The sequence below is a fragment of the Bos indicus genome, chromosome 7 (assembly GCF_029378745.1).
Source record: "Bos indicus isolate NIAB-ARS_2022 breed Sahiwal x Tharparkar chromosome 7, NIAB-ARS_B.indTharparkar_mat_pri_1.0, whole genome shotgun sequence".
NCBI lineage: Eukaryota > Metazoa > Chordata > Mammalia > Artiodactyla > Bovidae > Bos > Bos indicus.
The window spans coordinates 58,382,325-58,404,230 of record NC_091766.1 but is presented as its reverse complement, the minus strand read 5'-3'; the positions used below and the strand labels follow the sequence as shown (position 1 = coordinate 58,404,230).

At 41.0% G+C, this 21,906-nt stretch overlaps 1 protein-coding gene across 1 annotated transcript in view; it reads left to right on the top strand.

Annotated features, from left to right (window-relative positions):
• The first annotated feature begins 2,361 nt into the window (after positions 1-2,361).
• DPYSL3 (dihydropyrimidinase like 3) overlaps positions 2,362-21,906 on the top strand; it is a 115,642-nt gene continuing 96,097 nt past the window's right edge. The window contains exon 1 of the mRNA XM_070793772.1: positions 2,362-2,957. Coding sequence (XP_070649873.1) covers positions 2,577-2,957 — 381 coding nt within the window. The 5' untranslated portion in view covers positions 2,362-2,576. The remainder of the gene's footprint in view (positions 2,958-21,906) is intronic.

The following is a 21,906-nucleotide window of genomic DNA, read 5'->3' as shown; positions in this document are numbered from 1 at the left end:
TCCTGGACCAGAGATCAAACCCGTGACCCCTGCACTGGCAGATAGATTCTTAGCCACTGGGCCACCAGGGAAGTCCCTCACATAAATTTCTAAGTCCAACACCACCAGCATTTGTTAAAAAGGAGCAGCTGCCCAAAGGAAGTCAGTAATTTTGATGGAGTATAGACAGTCTTTATGGTCCTTTCTCCTCATCGTGGGTTAAATATAACTGGTGTCAATGTACTTGTCTTTGATTTGAGTTTATGTCAACTTCTATCCTTCAAACCACCAAGGCTGTTACAGGCCTGCCACTGAGATCCCATTTCCCACAATCCCAATTTCCCCCCAAATTGATGTTCAGAGTTTCAATTCATGAACTTCAGTGTAGATGCCTTTAAAGATCATGTCTATGCGCACAAAGAAACCTTCCAAATGCTTATGGGCACTAAATGAATTAATACATATATGGGAAACCATTACATTAACGAGTGGCATGTAGCAACTGTACCAATGAATGTTCCCTACTGTTGTTTTTAATATTATCATCATCATCCATTCATTCAAAAGAGATTTACGGAGTACCTTAAGTGCCAACAGATGCTCTAGACTCCAGATTTTCAAAGGTAGACTAAACAGATTGAATATCTGCCTTCATGGAGCTTATGATGTAGTGGAGAATTCAGAAGATGAAGTTGGGCAGGCCAGTGAATGACTGAGCTACCCAGATGGGTGGTTGCAGTCTATACTCTCAATAGGGACAGGCCCTCATCTGCCTTGTTTAACACTGTCTCTCCAGTACCTTCTGAAGAGCAGAGTGGGCGTGCAGTTCATGTTCGATGACTAAGTAACTGCAAGAGTGAATTTCTAAGAAGGGGTCAGTTGAAAGTGGGCCTTACAGGTTTGGAGCTTAGGCAGGGTGTGAACATGTGGTGTGAGCTCTGAGTTTGTGAACTCTGTGTTCATGGGGCAGTCTGGCATAGAGTGTATGTGGGTGGACATGGAAGAGGCTGCGGATGTGAGACTGTGCATATGCATGAGTAATACCTGCGTGTGTGTCCGCTAATAGAAATGGCAAAGTCTTTGGTTCTCAATTTTGAGGTAAATCTAGACTTGTGTGTGGGGCCAAGTGTAGGGTTCTGACCTCAATAAGTAAGGTATCAGCCAGGAAGTTGTCCGATGAGGACAAAGTATTAAGAGTACTTTGCAAGGCTTGTCTGATCAGTAGTGTAATTGTGTGTGATGCAAATCAAGGGTGGATAGGGACTTCCCTGGTGGGCCAGTGGTTAAGACTCTGGGCTTCCACTGCAAGGGGCATGGGCTCCATCCCTAATCAGGGGAACTAAGATCCCTCATGGCTGGAGGTTCGACCAAAAAACAAACAAAACAAACCCTGACACCTTAGGGGAAAAAAAAAAAAAAGATGTGGTTTTCATCTTTTACCTATTTAGGTAAGCACATAGTAGAAAACCAAACAATTCAAACCAAAACTATACTTCAAAAAAAATCTTTTAAGTGACTTCCTTGGTGGTCCAGTGATTGAGCCTCCACCTTCCAATGCAGTGGGTGCAGGTTTGATCTGTGGTCTGGGAACTAAGATCCCACATGCCAGCAAGTCATGGCCAAAAGTAAATAAACAAATTAAGGGTGGATAAAAAGCAAAATCCAGGGTGAAATATATGAAGTAAGAATAGGTTGAAGGGGGACTTCCCTGATGGTCCAGGGGTTAAGACTTGCCCTTCCAATGTAGGCGGTGCAGTTGGATCCCTGGTTGGGGAGCAGTCCACATCAAATAAAAATTAAAAGAATAAATTGAAGTGTGTGAGTCTGTTACAGGTTTCTTGTGATTGTCAATAAAAAGATGATGTGTCTGTAGAGCTCTGTAAGCCAATAATTCAGGAGTTCATTATGTGAGGGTGCAGGTTTGTGAGGCAGATTCTAGAACCGGGAGCAATTGTGAGACAATTCTAAGATTAGGATGAGACAGAGTCTGCGATTATGGGTAAACAAAGTCTGAGATTGTGAGTCTGGTAAATCTGAGTTTGTGTGTGTGTGTGTTGCTGTAAATCAGGAAGAACTTAGAGTTTATATCAACCCACCTGAGCCAACAAAGTTTCCGTACCTGAGTGGGGCAGAGGCTTGTGTTTTGGAGGCCAACTTGGGAGTGAGTGTGGGTAAAACAGGGTTTGTGCTCACATGAGAGTGAGGCGAGCTCTTGAGTGTCAACCTGGGGGTTGTTGGGCGAGCTGGAACCGTGCCTGTGTGTGTGCGCGCGCGCCAAGTTGGATTTCTCCTTTGGATGGGCGGCGGGGACGCGTGATCGCAGGAGGCCACGTTAGGGTCCCGGCGCGCAGGAGGTGCGGCCGGCTGGGCGGGCGAGGCGGGCGAGCGGAACACGCCGCCGCTCCGGCCCAAGCGCTGCGCTCGCTGACTCGGGGCTCGCAGGGGACTGGCAGGAACCGGAGCAGCACTGCCGCCTCTGGCGCGAAGGCTCAGGCGCCTCCTCCCGCCCCAGTCACTGTGGTTCGGCGCACGCTGCCGGCTGCTGCCCTTTCCGCCTTTGGGGAAGAGAACCCACGGGCCGCTGTCGCGATCCAACCATGGCCTCGGGCCGCAGAGGCTGGGACAGCTCCCATGAAGACGATCTGCCCGTGTACCTGGCCAGGCCGGGCACCACCGACCAGGTCCCGCGGCAGAAGTACGGAGGCATGTTCTGCAACGTGGAGGGCGCCTTCGAGAGCAAGACGCTGGATTTCGATGCCCTGAGCGTGGGGCAGCGCGGCGCGAAGACTCCCCGGAGCAGCCAGGGCAGCGTCCGAGGCTCGGGGAGCCGACCTGGCGCCGAGGGGGATACCCCGCACCGGGGCCAAGGCCGGGAGGAGAGCCGGGAGCCCGCGCCCGCGTCGCCCGCGCCCGCTGGGGTGGAGATCCGGAGCGCCACCGGCAAGGAGGTTTTGCAAAACCTCGGCCCCAAGGACAAGGTAAGGGGGCCCGGGTTTCCTCTCCGCCTGTCCTCGCTCCCTTTGCAGCCCCGGGGCGCCTTGGCCCGGACACAACTTTCTCTCGTTCACTTTGTGGGGGGGGATGGAGGACTAGGGGGAGGAAAAGGGCACCCTCCGCCGAGTGCATCGAGACCTTCCAGCCCAAATCTGAATTATTCACGCGCGTCCCCACTGTAGCATCTTTGTGCGCGCGGGACACGGGGTGCGTGGGTCCCCTCCCCTCCCTGCCGCATCCCCGGGCCATCGGTTCTGAGTGGGTGTGTCAGCCCGGCCAGTGCAGGAAGGCTGAGTGACTTCTAGCCCTTCTCTCGGTCTGAGTACCCACCCGCACAATTGTCTTCTTGATCTCCCTTCTGTCTCTAGATTAAATCTCAAGCCAGGTCACCAGGGCAGAGGGCAAACTGGTCCCGGGAAAACGGGGTCATCTCCATAGTACCCGGATGAAAGTACAGGCTGGGCGGTTTCCCCTCTCACTCTTCCAACATTAGCTCTGCTCCTGAAACTTTTCAGTGTGGAGCCACCAGACTAAACACCCGAAACCCCTTGCTTCTCTTCTGCCCTAGGTCGACATTTCACATCTGTGTTTGTTAAGTGTATATTTGTGTAGGTAGCTTGGCGCGAGGCTGGGGAGCCAGGAGGCTGGGGAGCCAGCTGTCTGGGGAAGAGTGGTATTGTATTTTTGAAAATAGGCAAGAGTATTAAGGGCGCATATTAAACTAGTACAGCTGCAAGTTCCCTACTGCTCTGCCATGTGCCAAAGCCAGTTTTTTCTGTGTGTATTTTTTCAGAAACTCATGTCACACTGAGCTTAAGATATGGCACTTAAGATGTGGCACTGAAACTCAGCTTGCCCTCATTTATTTCATAAAAAATCAGGACCATAGTTCAGAAAACTCAGGGCCTGGGCGGGAGGGATTGGAGTATTCAGGAGTTCAAACTGACCCTTTTGAGTTGGGGAACAATAGTAATCAGATACCTCACCCTTGTCTAGATAATGGCTGCAAAATCCAGCCTGCATATATTATATTGGACTAATACGGTTATGAATCATAACCTGAAATGGAAATGTTTGCCTCAGAGCAATTAAAGTTAATGCTAACCCAAGTTTTAGATGTTTTTCCATTAAAATGCAGCGAGCCAGTGAAAGGAGAGAACTCTGTGCTGCTTGATTTTTGGAAGTTTAAAAAAAAATAAACTAAGTTTTAAGAATTGATAACAGGAAAGAAAGTACCAAAATGAGTATGGTTTTAAGGTGCCTTTGGGGAACATCACTGTGTCTTGGAATCACTCATTTAGTTTGTGATTTTCACATCATCCTTAGAATGTGGGATTCCTCTAGGTCCCACTTAAATACCCTTTTAGGAAAAGCTTCTGATCTTTTGGGAAGGGTTTGGCTGATTTTGAAACTGAAGAATGGCCCTAGGGAAAGATTATTGCCTCTTTTCAGATCTGACTTTGATAAGTATTGAAATGTCCCCTTCCTGATTCGAAGGGATGGGAGAGGTGATGGAAAAGGTCGGTAACAATTGCTATGAGTCAGTGCTATTCCCTTTGCTGGAACACCCCTGATGTAAGCCAGATAATATGCCTGGTTTGCAGGATTTAAGAATGGTAACTAGAGAAAGGGAAAATGTTCCTCTTTTAAACCCAACATGTCTTTCTTTTTCTTTCTTTTTGCAAACCCTGTACTTTTGGCTCTTAATTGAAAAATAATAATACAACCAGGATTTGTAGTGCTACGTGCTTATTTCTAAGTTCGGGCTTGCTGTCAGCTTTATCCAGACCATGTTATTATCTCTAATTTAGTTGAATCACACTGATCGAAGAGACATCAGAGGTTATCTACTTCTGAACTTATTTCCTCCAGGATGAAGATAGGGTGTTTGGATTTATCTTTGTGGCTGAAATGCCTGGCACATTGGAGGTGCTGGATAAAAGTTTGATAAAACCCCCATAATGAAGCCATCTCTTTCGCTATGTAGGTACAAAATCATCATCTGGTCTCTGTTTAAATATTGCCATTTTCAGGGAGCTCACTTCTTCACATGAAGCAATTTTGGAGGATTTTACATTAAAAAAAAAGTCCAAGTCTACCTACCTTAGTTTCTACAAACTATTCTTGGTTCTGGGAATATATGAATAACAATGTTTCCTTATGGTGAGATATTTTAATGAGTTTAAGCATGTAGGCTTGTGTATCTGTCAGAAAAGCTGAGATAATGTTGCAGTAACAAACAGTCCTCAAATCCCAGGGGCTTAATCGAACAATAATGGTTTGGTTTTTGCTCCTGCTACTTGTCTATCATGGATCTTCAGGACAGCTGTTAATCATTGCCCTTCAGAGACCTAGACTGATGGAAGTTCCATGTCCTCATATCCAAGGTAGGAAAAGCATGTGGTAAATTGCTCATAGGCTCTTAAACTCCCACACTGAAGTTATGTATATGACTTATGGCCATATTTCCTAGACCAGAGCAAATCATCAGTTCATGTTCAGCTTCAAAAAAATTGAGAAAGTTAACAGTCTTACTAGGATTCTGTAAACGGAGATTAGAAATATTTGGGAAATAGCTTTAATCTCTCTCCCAGATCTGGGGGTGGATTAGTGGGATGAAAACTGGCTCAACCATTATAAATTATGTGGCTACAGATGTGTAACGTATTCTGCGGGCCTCAGTTTTCCTCTTTTGCAAAATGCAGATAACAGTGACTACTTTGCATATGGTACTCAGTACATGTTAATTATTATTACCCTTTGCTTTTACTGCCTTTTATATGTTTTAGGGCAATTAATCACATTCTCCCTAAAATTCTCCTTTTTAGCCTTATTATTCCTAGTTTCTTCAGCCCTCCCTTCTATGAGCCTTTCACCACTTGAATTTCCTTTTCAGATTATATTATTAATATACTTTATAAATATTCTTTCAAAAATATAATGCCCAGAACTGAACACAGTGTTCTACATGGGATATGGCCATGCCCAAGTGCATTAGGCTAGTTACTTTCCCTGATTTATATACAATTTATGATTCTATAGTAAAGATTACACATAATAATCCAGTAATCCATGTCCTGCTGTTGGCGCCATAGTAAATTCTATGTCATTCAAGCCTTCAGAAACTTTTCCACATGAGCTAGGATGTTGTTTTTCAGTTGCTAAGTCATAGCCAACTCTTTGTGACCCCATGGACTACAGCATTCCAGGCTCCTCTGTCCTACTGTCTCCTGGAGTTTGCTCAGATACATGTCATTGAGTCAGTGATGCTATCTATCCATCTCATCCTCTGTCAGCCCCTGCTCCTTTTGCCTTCAATCTTTCCCAGCATGAGGGTCTTTTCCTATGAGTCAACTCTTCGCACCAGGTGACCAACCTATTGGAGCTTCAGCTTCAGCATCAGTCCTTCCAACGAATACTCAGGGTTCATTTCCTTTAGGATTGATTGGTTTGATCTCCTTGAAGTCCAGGGTACTCTCAAGAGTCTTCTCCAGCCCACAGTTTGAAAGCATCATCTCTTTGGAGCTCAGGCTTCTTTATTGTCCAACTCTCACATCCATACATGATTACTGGAAAACCCATAGCTTTGACTATATGAAGCTTTGTCAGCAAAGTGATATCTCTTCTTTTGAACAATGCAATCTAGGTTTGTCATAGCTTTCCTTCCAAGGGGTAAGTGTCCTTTAATTTCATGGCTGCAGTCACTGTTCACAGTGATTTTGGAGCCCAAGAAAAGAAAATTTGTCATTGCTTCCACTTTTCCCCCTTCTATTTGCCATGAAGTGATGGGACTGGATGCCATGATCTTAGTTTTTTTAATGTTGAGTTTCAAGCCATTTTTTTCACTGTCCTCTTTCACCCTCATCAAGAGGCTCTTTAGTTCCTCTATATTTTCTGCCAATAGAGTAGTATTATTTGTATATCTGAAGTTGTAGATATTTCTCCCGGCAATCTTGATTCCAGCTTGTGATTCATCCAGCCAGGCATCTGTTGTGATGTACTCTGCATAGAAGTTAAATAAGCAGGGTGTCAGTGTACAGCTTTGTTGTACTATTTTCCCAATTGTGAATCAGTCCATTGTTCTATGTACAGTTCTAACTGTTGCTTCTTAAAGCCAGGATATCTGCATACTATGTTGCTACAGTTGAACTTAAAACCAAAAGGAAAGAAAAACCCTTTAACTGTAGGATTTTAACTTTTTCCCCTTCTATAATATTCATAACCATTTTAGCTTATTCTTCTACTATCAGGATAATTTTAAAGCTTAGTTCTATAATAAAATATCCCTTGTTCCAGATTTGGACTGTCTATAGATTTGATAATATCTCTTTTTGAACATTTTCAATGTGCCTGACATAGATAGTGGGAAGATCTGCCCTTGCCCTAAATTGTGGTTACATGTCAAGAACAGACACACACACACACACACACACACACCCCACACACAGATCTTCCCACTACATGCACCTTAAAAACCACCTACATCTCCCTGCCAGCCCATTATTCAGTATGCTTGGAGCTCAGTTGCTCAATCTTTGAGAACAGTCTTTGCTACAAAATCCTTATTCTTGCAAGTTAATTCTGCAGCTATCAAAAGAGTTTTTTAAAAAATATCATGATAAAATTAAAATATGCTTTATCTCTAGCATATGTAGTTATTAATTCCTACCTGAAGGAAATCAGTTTGGTTAATAAATGAATACCTTATGAAAGGATTAAATAACAAAAGTGTTTTTCCAGAATAAAAATGTAAAAAAAAAGTCACTGAATTATCTGCCAAATGCCAAGTTCCAGGTTTGAGATATCCCTGGGTGTTTCTCTTGCGGTTCTGGACCTATTTGTAAACATTTTGTTAAATTGCATGTTTACATTTTTCTCATGCTAGGCATTCATATTGCCAAAATTCTCCACACAACTTTTTGTTTATAAATTCTGACAGTATAAAAAAGGCAATTCTAAGTGAAAAGAAAATATTTTTTTCACCATTTGTCAAGATGGTTTCCACATATGCAGAATTTTCTCTAGCAGTGAAGAAATTACTAAAGGGAGGAGAATTATGATATATGGTCTGCCAAGACCAAATGATTCTGCAAAGACTGTCATCTGTAAAAACAAAGCAATGACATTATGATTACATAGGTCTATTGATAACTCCCTTTTGGGAACTGGGGATCCTTTCTAGTTCCCAGCTTCTCACATGGGCCACTTTTGTGCAAAACGTTTCCTTATGAATTCAGCAGGGCTTTTGGTTCTAGGAGGAGAGAATTTTGAAACTAATGAGATGTGCTTCTTACCTTTTACCATTTGCTTTTTTTTTTTTTAATCCTGGGAGATGGTTTTCAAAATGATTCAGAGAAATTGAAGTCTTTGTCCTTACCCTCCACAAAGGAAGACAGCTGGCAACAGAATTCTAGGTCTCTAGTCATCCGCATCCATACTCTGTAATGCAAAGGCATTTGCTGCTCTGACAAACTAAAGTATGCACTCAGGCTGGGGGAAAAAGCTCTTACCTGGCCCTCAGGCCGCACTTGAATTTGAAAGTATATTTACTTAGCCAAACCTGGAAGTGTTTGAAACCATTCAAAACTTTAGTTTAGTTTGACAGTAGGCGTTTGAGGATCATAAAAACTGCGCCTTCTAAGTAATGCTATGATTGGCAGAGTTCCCTCAAAGTAATGGTCCCTGGAGACAGGGTTTTGCTGACAATGCTTGTTAGTAATGTTTTAGAAGACCAGAGGACTGTCTGATGCTTTTCTGTTAGTGATTTCTATATCTGATTCTGTCTATGATTAGTTTCCACTGAGCATTATTCCTGCAAATAATGTTCCTGTGAGACAGCGGGTAAAGCTCCCTAGGAAGAGGAAATCTGACTGAGAAGAGTGCCATCCTTGAGTGCAAGTTCAGCCCTCCTTTCGCAGGACGAGGAAGAAGGTCCATTTGGGTGTGTAAGGACATTTTAAAAATTAAACTTTTAGGAAAGTGTTAAAATTTATCTCACATGATATTCAAAAAACAGTTTAATTCCATCAAAATTATGAAATGAGGCAGAAAAAAAAAGACAACTGGGTAAACCATTACACTTCCTTTAACTATTAGTTTTCTTCAGCTATACAGTTTGGGTAAGTTGTTAAACTTGCTTCCCAGGTGGCTCAGACGGTAAAGTATCTGCTTGCAATGCAGGAGACCTGGGTTTGAGTCCTGGGTCAGGAAGATCCCCTGGAGAAGGGCATGGTAACCCACTCCAGTATTCTTGCCTGGAGAATCCCATGGACAGAGGAGCCTGGTGGGCTACCGTCCATGTGGTCACAAAGAGTCGGACATGACTGAGCGACAACAGTTAGGCAAGTTACCTCACTTTTCTGAGTTTTAGTTTCGTCCTTTCTAAAATAAAGGGGCCGGACCAGATGGTCTATAACCTTCTCTGATTGTGTACCTTTATGCACAAAATTTTAGAGCATGCTCTCTTTCTGTATGCATATATTATATATACATATATGTGTACACAGATATGCATATATATAAATTACATATATATAATGCATATAAATATATTAATATCTTAAGGCATTATTAAATGTAAAACTACATATATATGTTATTGTTGTTGTTTAGTCACTAAGTCGTGTCCAACTCTTTTGTGACCCCATGGATTGTAGCCCACCAGGCTTCTCTGTCCATGGGATTTGCCAGGCAAGAATACTGGAGTGGGTTGCCATTCCCTTCTTGAGAGGATCTTCCCGACCCAGGGACTGAACTTGTGTCTTCTGCTTGGCAGGCCATGCATATATGTAAGTTACATATACAAATAATTTATTAATATCTTATGACATTATTAAATACAAAGAAAAAGTACAAACTGAAAAGGAAATGTTTTCAGAGATACAAGTGCATCCTGCTATTTTTTTCTTATACTCTGGTGGCTTGTCTTGCCCACCCAGTTGGGTGAGTGCCTGTAAGTCTGTGATCTTTGGAACAATGCTGTAGCAGTCAGTGGTTCTAATACTCTAGTCATTATTGAATTCATTATCAGCCTGAGTTCTTCAGGGACATATCCTCTTTTATGGACTAGTAACTGGAGAAAAGTTCACAGCCCTTGAAGGTTTGTGATGAGGCTGCAAGCCAGGTGCTGGTTAGTGCTCAGTGTACTTTATTATGTGTGGGGTTGGGCCAGTGGGATATGGATAACAAGGGTCACCATAAATATAATGAGAAGTCCCCAGATCTCCCTTTATGCACTAATTTTCTGTTTTCTCATTGATTCAAAAACATTTACTAAGCACTAGTTATGTAGGTGCACAATCAAAAACTAGTATTGGAGGGTCAAAGATGAATGAAATAGATAAACATTAGGAAAACATAAACTGCCTTTCATCATAATCTCCCAGAAAAAATTGCCGTTAACAGGAGTATACTTTCTCTATTTCAAAATACAAGTGGGAACATGCAGCATTATCTGTTTCTAAGCAATTTTTTTAAACCACTTTTTGAAGCATGTATTAAACTTTATTTCTGAGAGTAAGTTTAGGTTCATAGCATAATTGGGTGGAAAGTACAGAGATTTCCCATATTTTTCATGCATAACCTCCTCCATTCTTGCATAACCACCTCCATTACCAGCATCAGAGTTTGTTGCAATTGAGAATCTACTGACACATTCTCATTACTTGAAGTCCATGGTTTACATTAGGGTTCACTCTTGGTGCTGTACATCCTCTGGATTTTGATAAATGTATAATGACATGTATCCATTATTATTGTATCATACAGAGTATTTTCACTACCCTAAAAATCCTTCATGCTGTGTATATTCATCCCTCTCTTTCCTCTAACCCCTGACAACTACATTTTAAAAAACTGTTTCTATAGTTTTGCCTTTTCCAGAACGTCATACAGTTGGAATCATATAATATCCAACATTTTCGGGTTGTTTTATTTTATCCGTAATATGGATTTAAATTTCCTCCACGTCTTTTCATTTTAGGACTGAATATTCCAGTGTCTAGATTTACTACAGTTTACTTATCCATTCACTTACTGAAGGACATCTTGGTTGTGTCCAGGTTTTGGCAGTTAGGATTAAAGCTGTTGTAAACTTTCCAGCTTTTTGTGTGGACATAAATTTTTAATTTGCTTGAGTAAGTTGAGTGTGATTGTTGGATTGTATGATAAGAATATGTTCTGTTTTGTTAAAAAAAAATCTCTAAATTGTCTCATAAAGTTTTGTATTCCCACCAGCAATGAATGAGAATTCCTTGTGCTCCACACCTTTGTCAGCATTTGGTATTATCACTATTTTGGGTTTTAGCCATTCTAATAGGTATGTGGGGCTTCCCTAGTAGCTCAGACGGTAAAGTGTCTGCCTGCAATGCAGGAGACCTGGGTTCGATCCCTGGGTCAGGAAGATCCCCTGGAGAAGGAAATGGCATGTAGTAATATCTCATTGTTGCCTTAGCTACAACTGTGTTGCAGCTCCCTAATGACAGAACATGCTGAACATGTTTGTATATGCTTACTTGTCATCTGTATATTCTCTTCTTGTAGGTGTCTGTTCAGGTCTTTTGTCCATTTTTAAATTGGGTTGTTCATTTTATTATTGTTTTAAACATTCTTTTATATTTTGTACAAGGGTCGTTTATCATTTGTGTATCTTACAAGTATTTTCTCCCAGTCTGTGGCTTGTCTTCTGATTCTCTTGTCATTTTGTTGTGTGGAGCAGAAGTTTTAAATTTTTAACCAAGTTCACCTTATTCATTATTTCTTTTGTGAATTGTACCTCTGTTGTATCTAAAAAGTCATTGCCATACCCAAAGGCATTTAGATTTTCTTCTGTCTTCTAGGGATTTAGAGTTTTGCATTTTACATTTAAGTTTGTGATCCATTTTGAACTAAATTTTGTAAAGGGTGTAAGATCTGTGTCTAGATGCATTTTTCTCTTGTGGATGTCCAGTTGTTCCAGCACCATTTGTAGAAAGACTCTCTTTGTTCCATTGTATTCTCTTCACTCCTTTGTCCAAGATCAGTTCAGTTCAGTTCAGTCGCTCAGTCACGTCTGACTCTTTGCAACCCCATGAATCAGCACGCCAGGCCTCCCTGTCCATCACCAACTCCTGGAGTTCACCCAAACTCATGTCGATCCAGTTGGTGACGCCATCCAGCCATCTCATCCTCTGTCGTCCCCTTCTCCTCCTGCCCCCAGTCCCTCCCAGCATCAGAGTCTTTTCCAATGAGTCAACTCTTCGCATGAGGTGGCCAAAGTACTGGAGTTTCAGCTTCAGCATCAGTCCTTCCAATGAACACCCAGGGCTGATCTCCTTCAGAATGGACTGGTTGGATCTCCTTGCAGTCCAAGTGACTCTCAAGAGTCTTCTCAAACACCATAGTTCAAAAGCATCAATTCTTCAGTGCTCAGCTTTCTTCACAGTCCAACTTTCACATCCATACATGACCACAGGAAAAACCATAGCCTTGACTAGATGGACCTTTGTTGGGAAAGTAATATCTCTGCTTTTCAATATGCTGTCTAGGTTGGTCATAACTTTCCTTCCAAGATCAGTTGACTATATTTATATGGATCTATTTCTTGGCAATACCGCACTGTCTTGATTACTGTAGTTTTATAGTAAGTATAGAAGTTGAATAATATTGGTTCCTTAGTTTCTTATCATCAAATATTCAGATTGTCCATTTCTTCTTGTGTGAGTTTTAGTGGATTGTGTCTTTCAAGGAATGAGTCCATTTCATCTGGGTTATCAAGTTTATGGGCATAGAGTTTTTCATAATACTCCTTTATTATCTTTTTAATGTATATGGAATTTATGATGATATCCCGTTGTTTTTTCAGATATATGTAATTTATACATATAATTTATGTCTTCTCTTTTTTCTTTAACTATCCTGCCTAGATACTTATCAATTGTATTGATTTTTTTGAAAAATCAAGCTTTTGGTTTTAATGTTCTCTGTTGTTTTTTTTGTTTTCAATTGAATGGATTTGTTCTGATTTTTACTTTCTTTTCTTCTGCTTAATTTGGATCTAATTTGTCTTTCTTTTCTAGTTTCCTAAGATGAAAACTTAGACTTGATTTTAGACCTTTATGCCTTTCCAATATATGCATTCAATGTTATACGTTTTCCTCTAAGCACTGCTGTAATTTCATTCCGTGGATTTTGGTATGTTGTGGTTTCACTTTTATTTTCTCAAAATATTTTAAAATTTCTTTTAAGATTTCTTCTTTGCCGCGTGTGTTACTTAGAAGGGCGCTGTTTAATCTCCTAGTATTTGGGGGATATTCTGGCTATCTTTCTCTTATTGATTTGTAGTTTAATTCTACTGTGGTCTGAGAATAAATATTATGTGATTTCTATTATCTTAAATTTAGTTAAAAGTATGTTTTATAGCCCAGAATGTGGTATATCTTGGTGAATGTTTTGTGTGAGCTTGAGGAGAATGTAAAGCCTGTTGTATTTGGATGAAATAGTGTGTAGATATCAGTTATAGCTAGTTAATTGATAGTTCTGTTACATTCAACTATGTCTTTATTGCTTTTCTGCCTACAGGATTTGTCCATTTTCAATGGGGGGGGTATTAAAATCTCTAAGTGTAATAGTGGATTTATCTTTTTCTATTTGAAGTTCTATCAGATTCTGCCTCACATACTTTAATGCTCTGTTTTTAAGTACATATACATTTAGAATTGTTATACCTTCCTGGAGAATTAATCCCTTTATCATTAAATAATACCCTTCTTTATACCTGATGACTCTGTTTCTGATGTTCATTCAATCTCTTCAAACTGTGGAGTGTGTTTTGTTTTTTTTGCTTTTAGTATAGTTTGTTATTTTTTGTTGAAAGCTAGACACATGTACTAGGTAAAAGAAACTCTAGTAAATAGACCCTCACTAATGTGGTAAGATGTGGGTGGAGGGGAAGCATTCTGCAGTGCTATGATTAGGTCTCAGTCTTTTGATGAGCCTGTATCTCTGAAATCTGAACGTTAGCAACTTCACAGCCCTTCCCTGTCACCCATTAGGTGGGACAGAATGGCTGGAGGGGACTGGAGTTGTGTACTTTCCTTCTCCCACATGGAAGGCTAGAGGTTCTTAGTATTGGATATTCCCTCCCCCGCATCAGGTAGATTAAGCTCTGATCAAACTCCAGCAAGTTAGGCTCTGGTGAAGTAGTTTCTTCTGAAGGCAGGCCTTATTCAGAACAGAATGCTCTGGTATATATAAAAATACTCTTCTCCCAGCAAGAAGCCACAGGGCTTTTTCTCTAATATTCGCTCTGAGGATGAGATAGAACCGTTGGAGGCAACAGTCACAGAATGTTTAGGGTTCTCTGGTAACTGGATAACTGGGTCCCCTGGCATTTTTAACTCTCCAAGTTGACAATGCTGTGCCTCCAGCAATTCATCAATCCCAGTTCAGCTCTTCTTACCTCAGCAGTGTTTCCTCTGGGAGTGTTTGCTCCTGACTTTCTGCTCAGGTGAGGTGTGATTCTGCATTCACCCCTCTGTTTCCTCCAATCTGGGAGGCAGTGGTTTTCTCTGTGTCCTTACCTTTCTGCTGGATCTAAGAACTGGTAAATTTTTTCAGCTTTTTACTTGTTAGGATGAAGTGGCAACTTCTTAGCTCCTTACATGCTGGATCTGAAATTCTAAACTATTTTTTTTTTAATCTAAGTTATTATGGTACCTTTACAGAGCATCAAAGATTTTTCCAAAATATAACTTACAATAGCAATATAGTACTCTACTGTGAGACATCATGTATTTAATCACTTATTCCTTCTAACTGGACCATTTAAATTGATGTTTTTGTTTTCAATTTTGACTTCATTTTTACTTTCCCTTTTTTTGCTGTTGTAAATAAGGAAGTGGTAGACCTTCTTCTAGCTAAATCTTGTTGTATACCCATTTCATTACCATTTGTCTGTGGGAATTTCCTATAAATGGACACTTGTGGTATGGTCATTTTCATGCTGCAGGATTACTGAGCATGGGGTGGTTGCTTCCAGTGTGGAACTTCATGGGCAAGATTCTACAGTGTATAAAGCCAGGAAAGTGTTTTGTGTAAATTGTGTAAGAAAGACAGATACAGTCTAGGCCAAACTGCTCAATAGCAGATGAGATTAAGGGAACACAAAGCCAAGTAAATGTGGACAAAGTAAAAGACATGAGAAGAAGATTTTAAGTCTTAGCTGGAGATAAAAACCAATGAAGAAAGAAATTTTTAAAGGGCAATCTACCAAAATTCTCCTTGGTAGAGAATTTTTCTCTACCAAAGTAGTTCCTACCCTAATCTATAGTAATTTTACTTTTCCTTGAGTTTAGAGTACAAATATGAGCTTCAAGGTATATTCTAATGAAAAGATCATTTATGGAATACTAATTGATGCAAGATGCTGCTGTTTCTAAGCCTCACAATAACTCTACAAAATAGATACCAACAGCTTCATAGTCTGGAAGAGAAACTGAATCTGAGAGAGATGATTTGACTTCCTGTAGTCAAAAAAACTAGAAATGCACAAGTTAGACTTTAAGCTCTTGGGTGGTCCAATTGCTTTTTATATACCACTTTGCTGTTCCCTTATTATATGTTGGCAGTTAAGAGTTAGTACTGAATAGGGCCCAGCACCTAGAACTGGCTTGGTTAAGAGGGTTATCCAAAATAGACTGTCTACTGGTGAGACCTGTGGGAGAGTAAGAGGACTGTACTCCTAGAACCAAAAGAGTTTGGTAGAGTCCAAAAGGTGAACTCAGTGGCTAAAGCTGAAAATATTGGAAGTGAGGTGACCCTAGAAAGAGACCAGGAGATAGAGCCAGGGAAGGAATGAGTAAACAGGGACTCAGATAGTTATCATGAAATGCTACAAATGCCTAATAGTTTTTTTTTTTTTAATTTATTTTTTTGAACTATAGTTTATTTATAATTTCCATTAACTTTGCTATATAGCAAAATGATTCAGTTATACATATAAATGAAGTGAAGTGAAGTCGCTCAGTCATGTCCGACTCTTTGTGACCCCATGAACTGTAGCCTACCAGGCTCCTCTGTCCATGGAATTTTCCATGCAAGAATACTGGAGTGGGTTGCCATTTCCTTCTCCAATATTTCTTTATATTGATATTGATATAAAGAGATATCCAATATCTCTTTAATATTATTTTCCATTGGATATTTAATGCAGTTCCCTGAGCTATATAATAGGACCTTGTTGTTTATCCATTTTATATGTAATATTGTAGTTTGCATTTGCAAATCCCAAACTCGAAATCCATGCCTCCCCCACCCCATCTCCCCCTTGGCAACCACAAGTCTGCTCTTTATGTCCCTGTGTCTGCCTCTGTTTCCTAGGTAAGTTCATTTGGGTCGTATTTTAGATTCCACTGTAAGTGATATCATATGGTATTTGTCTTTCTGACTTACTTCACTTAGTATGAAAATCTCTTAAGTCCGTCCATGTTGCTGCAAATGGCATTATGTCATTCTTTTTGATGGCATATACTGGCAGTAGTGAGTAGTATTTCATTGTGTATATGTACCACATTTTATTTATCCTTTCATCTGTTGATGGACATTTTAAGTTGTTTCCATGTCTTGGCTGCAGTGAATAGTGCTGCTCTGAACATAAGAGTGCATGCATCTTTTTGAAATACATTTTTGTCTGGGGATACGACCAGGACTCGGAGTATTGGGTCATACGGCAACATTATTTTTTGTTTTTTGAAGAACCTCTATACGGTTTTCCGCAGTGGCTGCACCAATTTACATTCCTACCAAAAACATAGGAGGGTTCCTTTTTCTCCATACCTTCTCCAGCATTTGTTATTTATAGACATTTTTAACGATGGCCATTCTGACTGGTGTGAGATGGTGCCTCATTGTAGTTTTGATTTGCATTTCTCTGATAGTTAACAATGTTGAGCATCTTTTCATGTGTCTGTTGGCCATCTGGAAGTCTTCTTGGAGAAATATCCATTTAGGTATAATGCCCATTTTTTTATTGGATTGTCTGGGTTTTTTGGTTGAGTTGTGTGAGCGGGTTGTATGTTTTGGAAATTAAGTGCTTGTCAGTCACATCTTTTGCGAATATTTTCTCCCAGTCCATAAGTTGTCTTTTCATTTTGTTTATGATTTCCTTGCTGTACAGAAGTTTATAAGTTTGAATAAGTTTGAATTGGTCACATTTGTTTGCTTTTGCTTTTGTCTTATAATTATTTTCATTGGGTGCTGTGGCTTGCTGGTTGCTTGACCTGGTTTAAAGTTGCTTGCTAAGGGCAGATAGTATTTAAAGGATGGTGGCAGAGACAGAGCTCAGATCCAGGTCTGCAGATTCCAGAGCCCATGCACCACTATTAATGACCGTCTCTTTTGAGAGCAGAATCACTTGGTTTATTTCTAAGAAGCTGGACTATATCCATACAGAAAAGCTGCAGTCCTTACATGGAATTTGATGTGGGCGATGGAGGAGCTGTTTTCCTCTGACTATATCCTGTCACTTAGATAGAAATAAATAAAGTGAGGTGGAAAGTTGTGTGATAAATGGATACTGAGAATGAAAAAAATACTGTTGGTGAATGGTGGTATCTCACACAATTGGTAGGCAGGGAAAACCTCTCCAGAGGTGTAGTTTTCTCCTACACACCACCAAGGGAGAGTCAGGAAGCCAGTGAGATTACAAGTGGGGAGCAGGGAGTGGGAAATAGGTGGAAGTGATTTGAAATGAAGACAATATCTGGCAATTCTTGTTTTCAGCTAAGTGTCTGAGAATAAAAGGATGAGGTGTCACTGAATTGTCTATAATAAGAGTTTGTAAACTTTATCTGTAAAGGTCCAGGTATTAATAGGAAATATTTTAGGCCTTTCAGGCTATAAGGTATCTGTCCTAGCTACTAAACTCTATACAGCAAAGCTGTCCATAGACAGTGTGTAAATGAATGGATGTGGCTGTGTATCAATAAATCCTTAGTTGCAAAATCAGGTGGTATGCTGGATTAGACCCAAGAGCAATAGTTTGTCAATCCCTGATCTTGAGTACAATAAAAGGGACATAGGCGTGTGTGTGTGTGTGTGTGTGTGTGTGTGTTGGAATGGCAGAATGAGTAATGGCAATTTGTCAATATGAAAAGATTTAGAAATTTGAAAGAAGTATAGGAACTATACAAGATAATCTAAAAGGCTCAAAAACACCTGTCCACCTTTCAAGATGTCTGAGATTGAGGGAGGATATTAAAAATAAATGTGTATCAGACCATAAAGAGGAAAACAGTGCAAGCAATTTTAAAAAACATTTTATTTACTTAGCTACTTATTTCTGGCTGCACTGGGTCTTCATGGTTGTCTGCAGACTTTCTCTAGCTGTGGTGCTCCAGCTTCTCTCTGTGGTGGTTTTTCTTGTTGTAGAGCACAGACTGTAGCCATGCTGGCTTTAGCAGTTTGTGTGTGGGCTTAGCTGCCCCATGGCATGTGTGGACTTAGTTCCTGGGTCAGGGATTGAACCTGCATTGGCAGGTGGATTCTTAACTGCTGGGCCACCAGGGAAGTCCCAATGCAAGCTATGTTAGAGAATGAAATATGAAGTGGAGGCAAGGCTTTGTAAAGAACAGACAAGAAAAAGAGGTGGGGGGTGGCGATAAAGAGGATGACCTGGAAATGAGAGTGAGGAAGAAAGAAAGGAAGTCTGAGCGATTAGGAGGAGGAGGAGGTCAAGCTTTGCTGGGGTGCTCAAAATAGGAGAGGTGCGAGGCAGCAAACATCCTGGAGCTGCAGAGCTGAGCGGGGCTGGTGGAAAAGACTTCTTGGCAATTGTGAACAGAATTCAGCAGTACTAAGTGAACAGGGAGGAGGCTAGACTCACTCACTCTTTTGTAAAATTTTCTTCTGCCTACTTGAACCAGTTCAAAAAGAACCACCCTCCTACTCTTAAGACATGTCAACAGATTGAAAATAAGGAGCTTTGGGAGTGGACATAGTGGCTCATCCAATAGTGTCTTTAGGAATTTTCAGGGAAAGTGTCCTTGGGTGAGTGTTTATTACCTCTTGGAAGATGTGTGCTCACTGTTCAGGAAACCTGACTTTGGGGTCAGCCGCAGCCGATTATGCAGGAGGCCTGCTGGCAGAGTCAGTGGTTTTCCACTCACTCCTTCCTTCATTGATTCTCTCATCCATCTGTGTGTCCAACAGATATTTACTGAGAGTCCACCATGAGCCTCTTCCGGATCACCAGCAGTCAGGGATCTGTCAGGCACTTGAAGGGACTGAGTGGAAGAGGTGATGGCAACTTCAAAAATGAGTGTTCTGAAGCAGGGAGCAGGTCAGAGGAGGGGAGGGCAGGAAATGGATATTAGCGAAAAGAGTTTTCCATTGCTAGACAAATTCATCCAACTAGACTGTGGAATCTCAGAGCTAGAAGAAGTTTCAAAGATCATTTTGTCTCTTTCACTTTAGAAACAGGAAAATTGAGACCTCAAGAGGGGAATAAGTATAAAAAATAAAATTTAATGAGTGCTTATATGCCAGGCACCATTTTTTTTAAACAGTGGTAAAATATGACATAAAATGTATCATTTTTAAACATTTTCAGTATATTTCAGTCATAGTAAGTACATTTACAAGGTTGTACAGTTATTGCCACTCTCTACTTCCAGAGCTTTTCCATCACCCCAAAAGGAAACTCTCCACCCATTAATTAGTCACTCCCCATTCCCCTCTCCCTCCAGCCCTTCAGTTCAGTTCAGTTCAGTTCAGTCGCTTAGTCGTGTCCGACTCTCTGCAACCCCATGAATCGCAGCACGCCAAGCCTTCCTGTCCATCACCAACTCCCAGAGTTCACTCAAACTCACGTCCATCAAGTCGGTGATGCCATCCAGCCATCTCATCCTCTGTCGTCCCCTTCTCCTCCTGCCCACAATCCCTCCCAGCATCAGAGTCTTTTCCAATGAGTCAACTCTTCGCATGAGGTGGCCAAAGTACTGGAGTTTCAGCTTTAGCATCATTCCTTCCAAAGAACACCAAGGACTGATCTCCTTTAGAATGGACTGGTTGGATCTCCTTGCAGTCCAAGAGACTCTCAAGAGTCTTCTCCAACACCACAGCTCAAAAGCATCAATTCTTTGGCTCTCAGCTTTCTTCACAGTCCAACTCTCACATCCATACATGACCACAGGAAAAACCATAGCCTTGACTAGACGAACCTTTGTTGGCAAAGTAATGTCTCTGCTTTTCAATATGCTGTCTAGGTTGGTCATAACTTTTCTTCCAAGGAATAAGTGTCTTTTAATTGATTGCCCTTGGCAATCACTAATCGGCTTTCTGTCTCTATAGATTTATCTGTAATGGACATTGCATATAAATGGAATCATACAATAGGAGGCCCTTTTGTGCCTGGCTTCTTTCACTTAGCATAATGTTTTCAGGGTTCATCCATGTTGTAGCACCCCTCAGTACTTCATACCTTTTTTATTTTACCTTTTTCCAACTCTGATGTCCAGAGTGGTCTTTTTCTACCTTCTCCCTCTTGCCTTTACTCTGTAATACTTAAAAATCTAGTAGCTGCATATTTTTAAAAGTAACACTCAATGTGTGAACTTTACAAACGAACCACCCCACTTTATTCCTTTCTGTGGCAGGATAACGTTCCATTTTCAGTTCAGCTCAGTCTCTCAGTCATGTCCGACTCTTTGCGAACCCATGGACTACAGCATGCCAGGCCTCCCTGTCCATCACCAACTCCTGAAGTTTACTCAGACTCATGTCCATTTAGTCAGTGATGCTATCCAACCATCTCATCCTGTGTCGTCCCCTTCTCCTCCCACCTTCAATCTTTCCCAGCATCAGGGTCTTTTCAAATGAGTCAGTTCATCGCATCAGGTGGCCAAAGTATTGGAGTTTCAGCTTCAGCATCATTCCTTCCAATGAATATTCAGGACAATTTTGTTTAGGATGAACTGGTTGGATCTCCTTGCAGTCCAAGGGACTCTCAAGAGTTTTCTCCAACACCACAGTTCAAAAGCATCAATTCTCTGGCACTCAGCTTTCTTTATAGTCCAATACTCACATCCATACACGACTACTGGAAAAACCATAGCTTTGATTAGATGGACCTTTGTTGGCAAATCCATTTATCATGTGTTTTTTTCCATCTACCTGTTGATGAACATTTGGGATGTTACTTCTTTTTTGGCTGTTGTGAATGGTGCTGTGCCAGGCACTTTTAAAAGAATTTTACATTTCTTAATTCTGTTTACAAAAACCCTGGAGAGTATTACACAGATTTTATAAATGAGAAAAAAGAGATTAGGTCACATGTTCAAGTCACACACTTAGAAGAAGGGGGCTGATAGGGTGGAGCCAAGACCCAAATTTCCTATTTCCCTAGGTAGTGCTCTTTCCACTCTGCCCACTAGCTCAGCTCTGTGAGGGCACGACCTGCCACTTGCTCCTGACTGCTCTTCCTTAATTCCTCCACAGTCACATGTGCTCAGTGTATTTGCTGTAAACCAGGTGAACTGAACCTCTCTAATGAGTAACATATAGGAAGCAAAGGAAGAGATGGGGCTTCCATGGTGGCTCAGTGGTAAAGAATCCGCCTGCCAGTGCAAGAGATGCAAGTTCGATTCCTGGGTTGGCAGTGTCCCCTGGAGGAGGAAATGGCAACCCACTCCAGTATTCTTTTTTTTTTTTTTTCACTCCAGTATTCTTGCCAGAAGATTCCCACAGACTGAGAAGCCTGGTGGGCTACAGCCCATGGGGTCACAAAAGAGTCGGATACAACTTAGCAACTGAACAACAACAACAAAGGAATGACTAGAGATTATTTATAGGAAGTTACTTTTTATTTTAACATTAAATGTGTAGAACATCTGATTCAATAGCAGGATACTGTAAATTATTTATGGCCTATTCATAGGACAAAATACTATGGAGCCATTA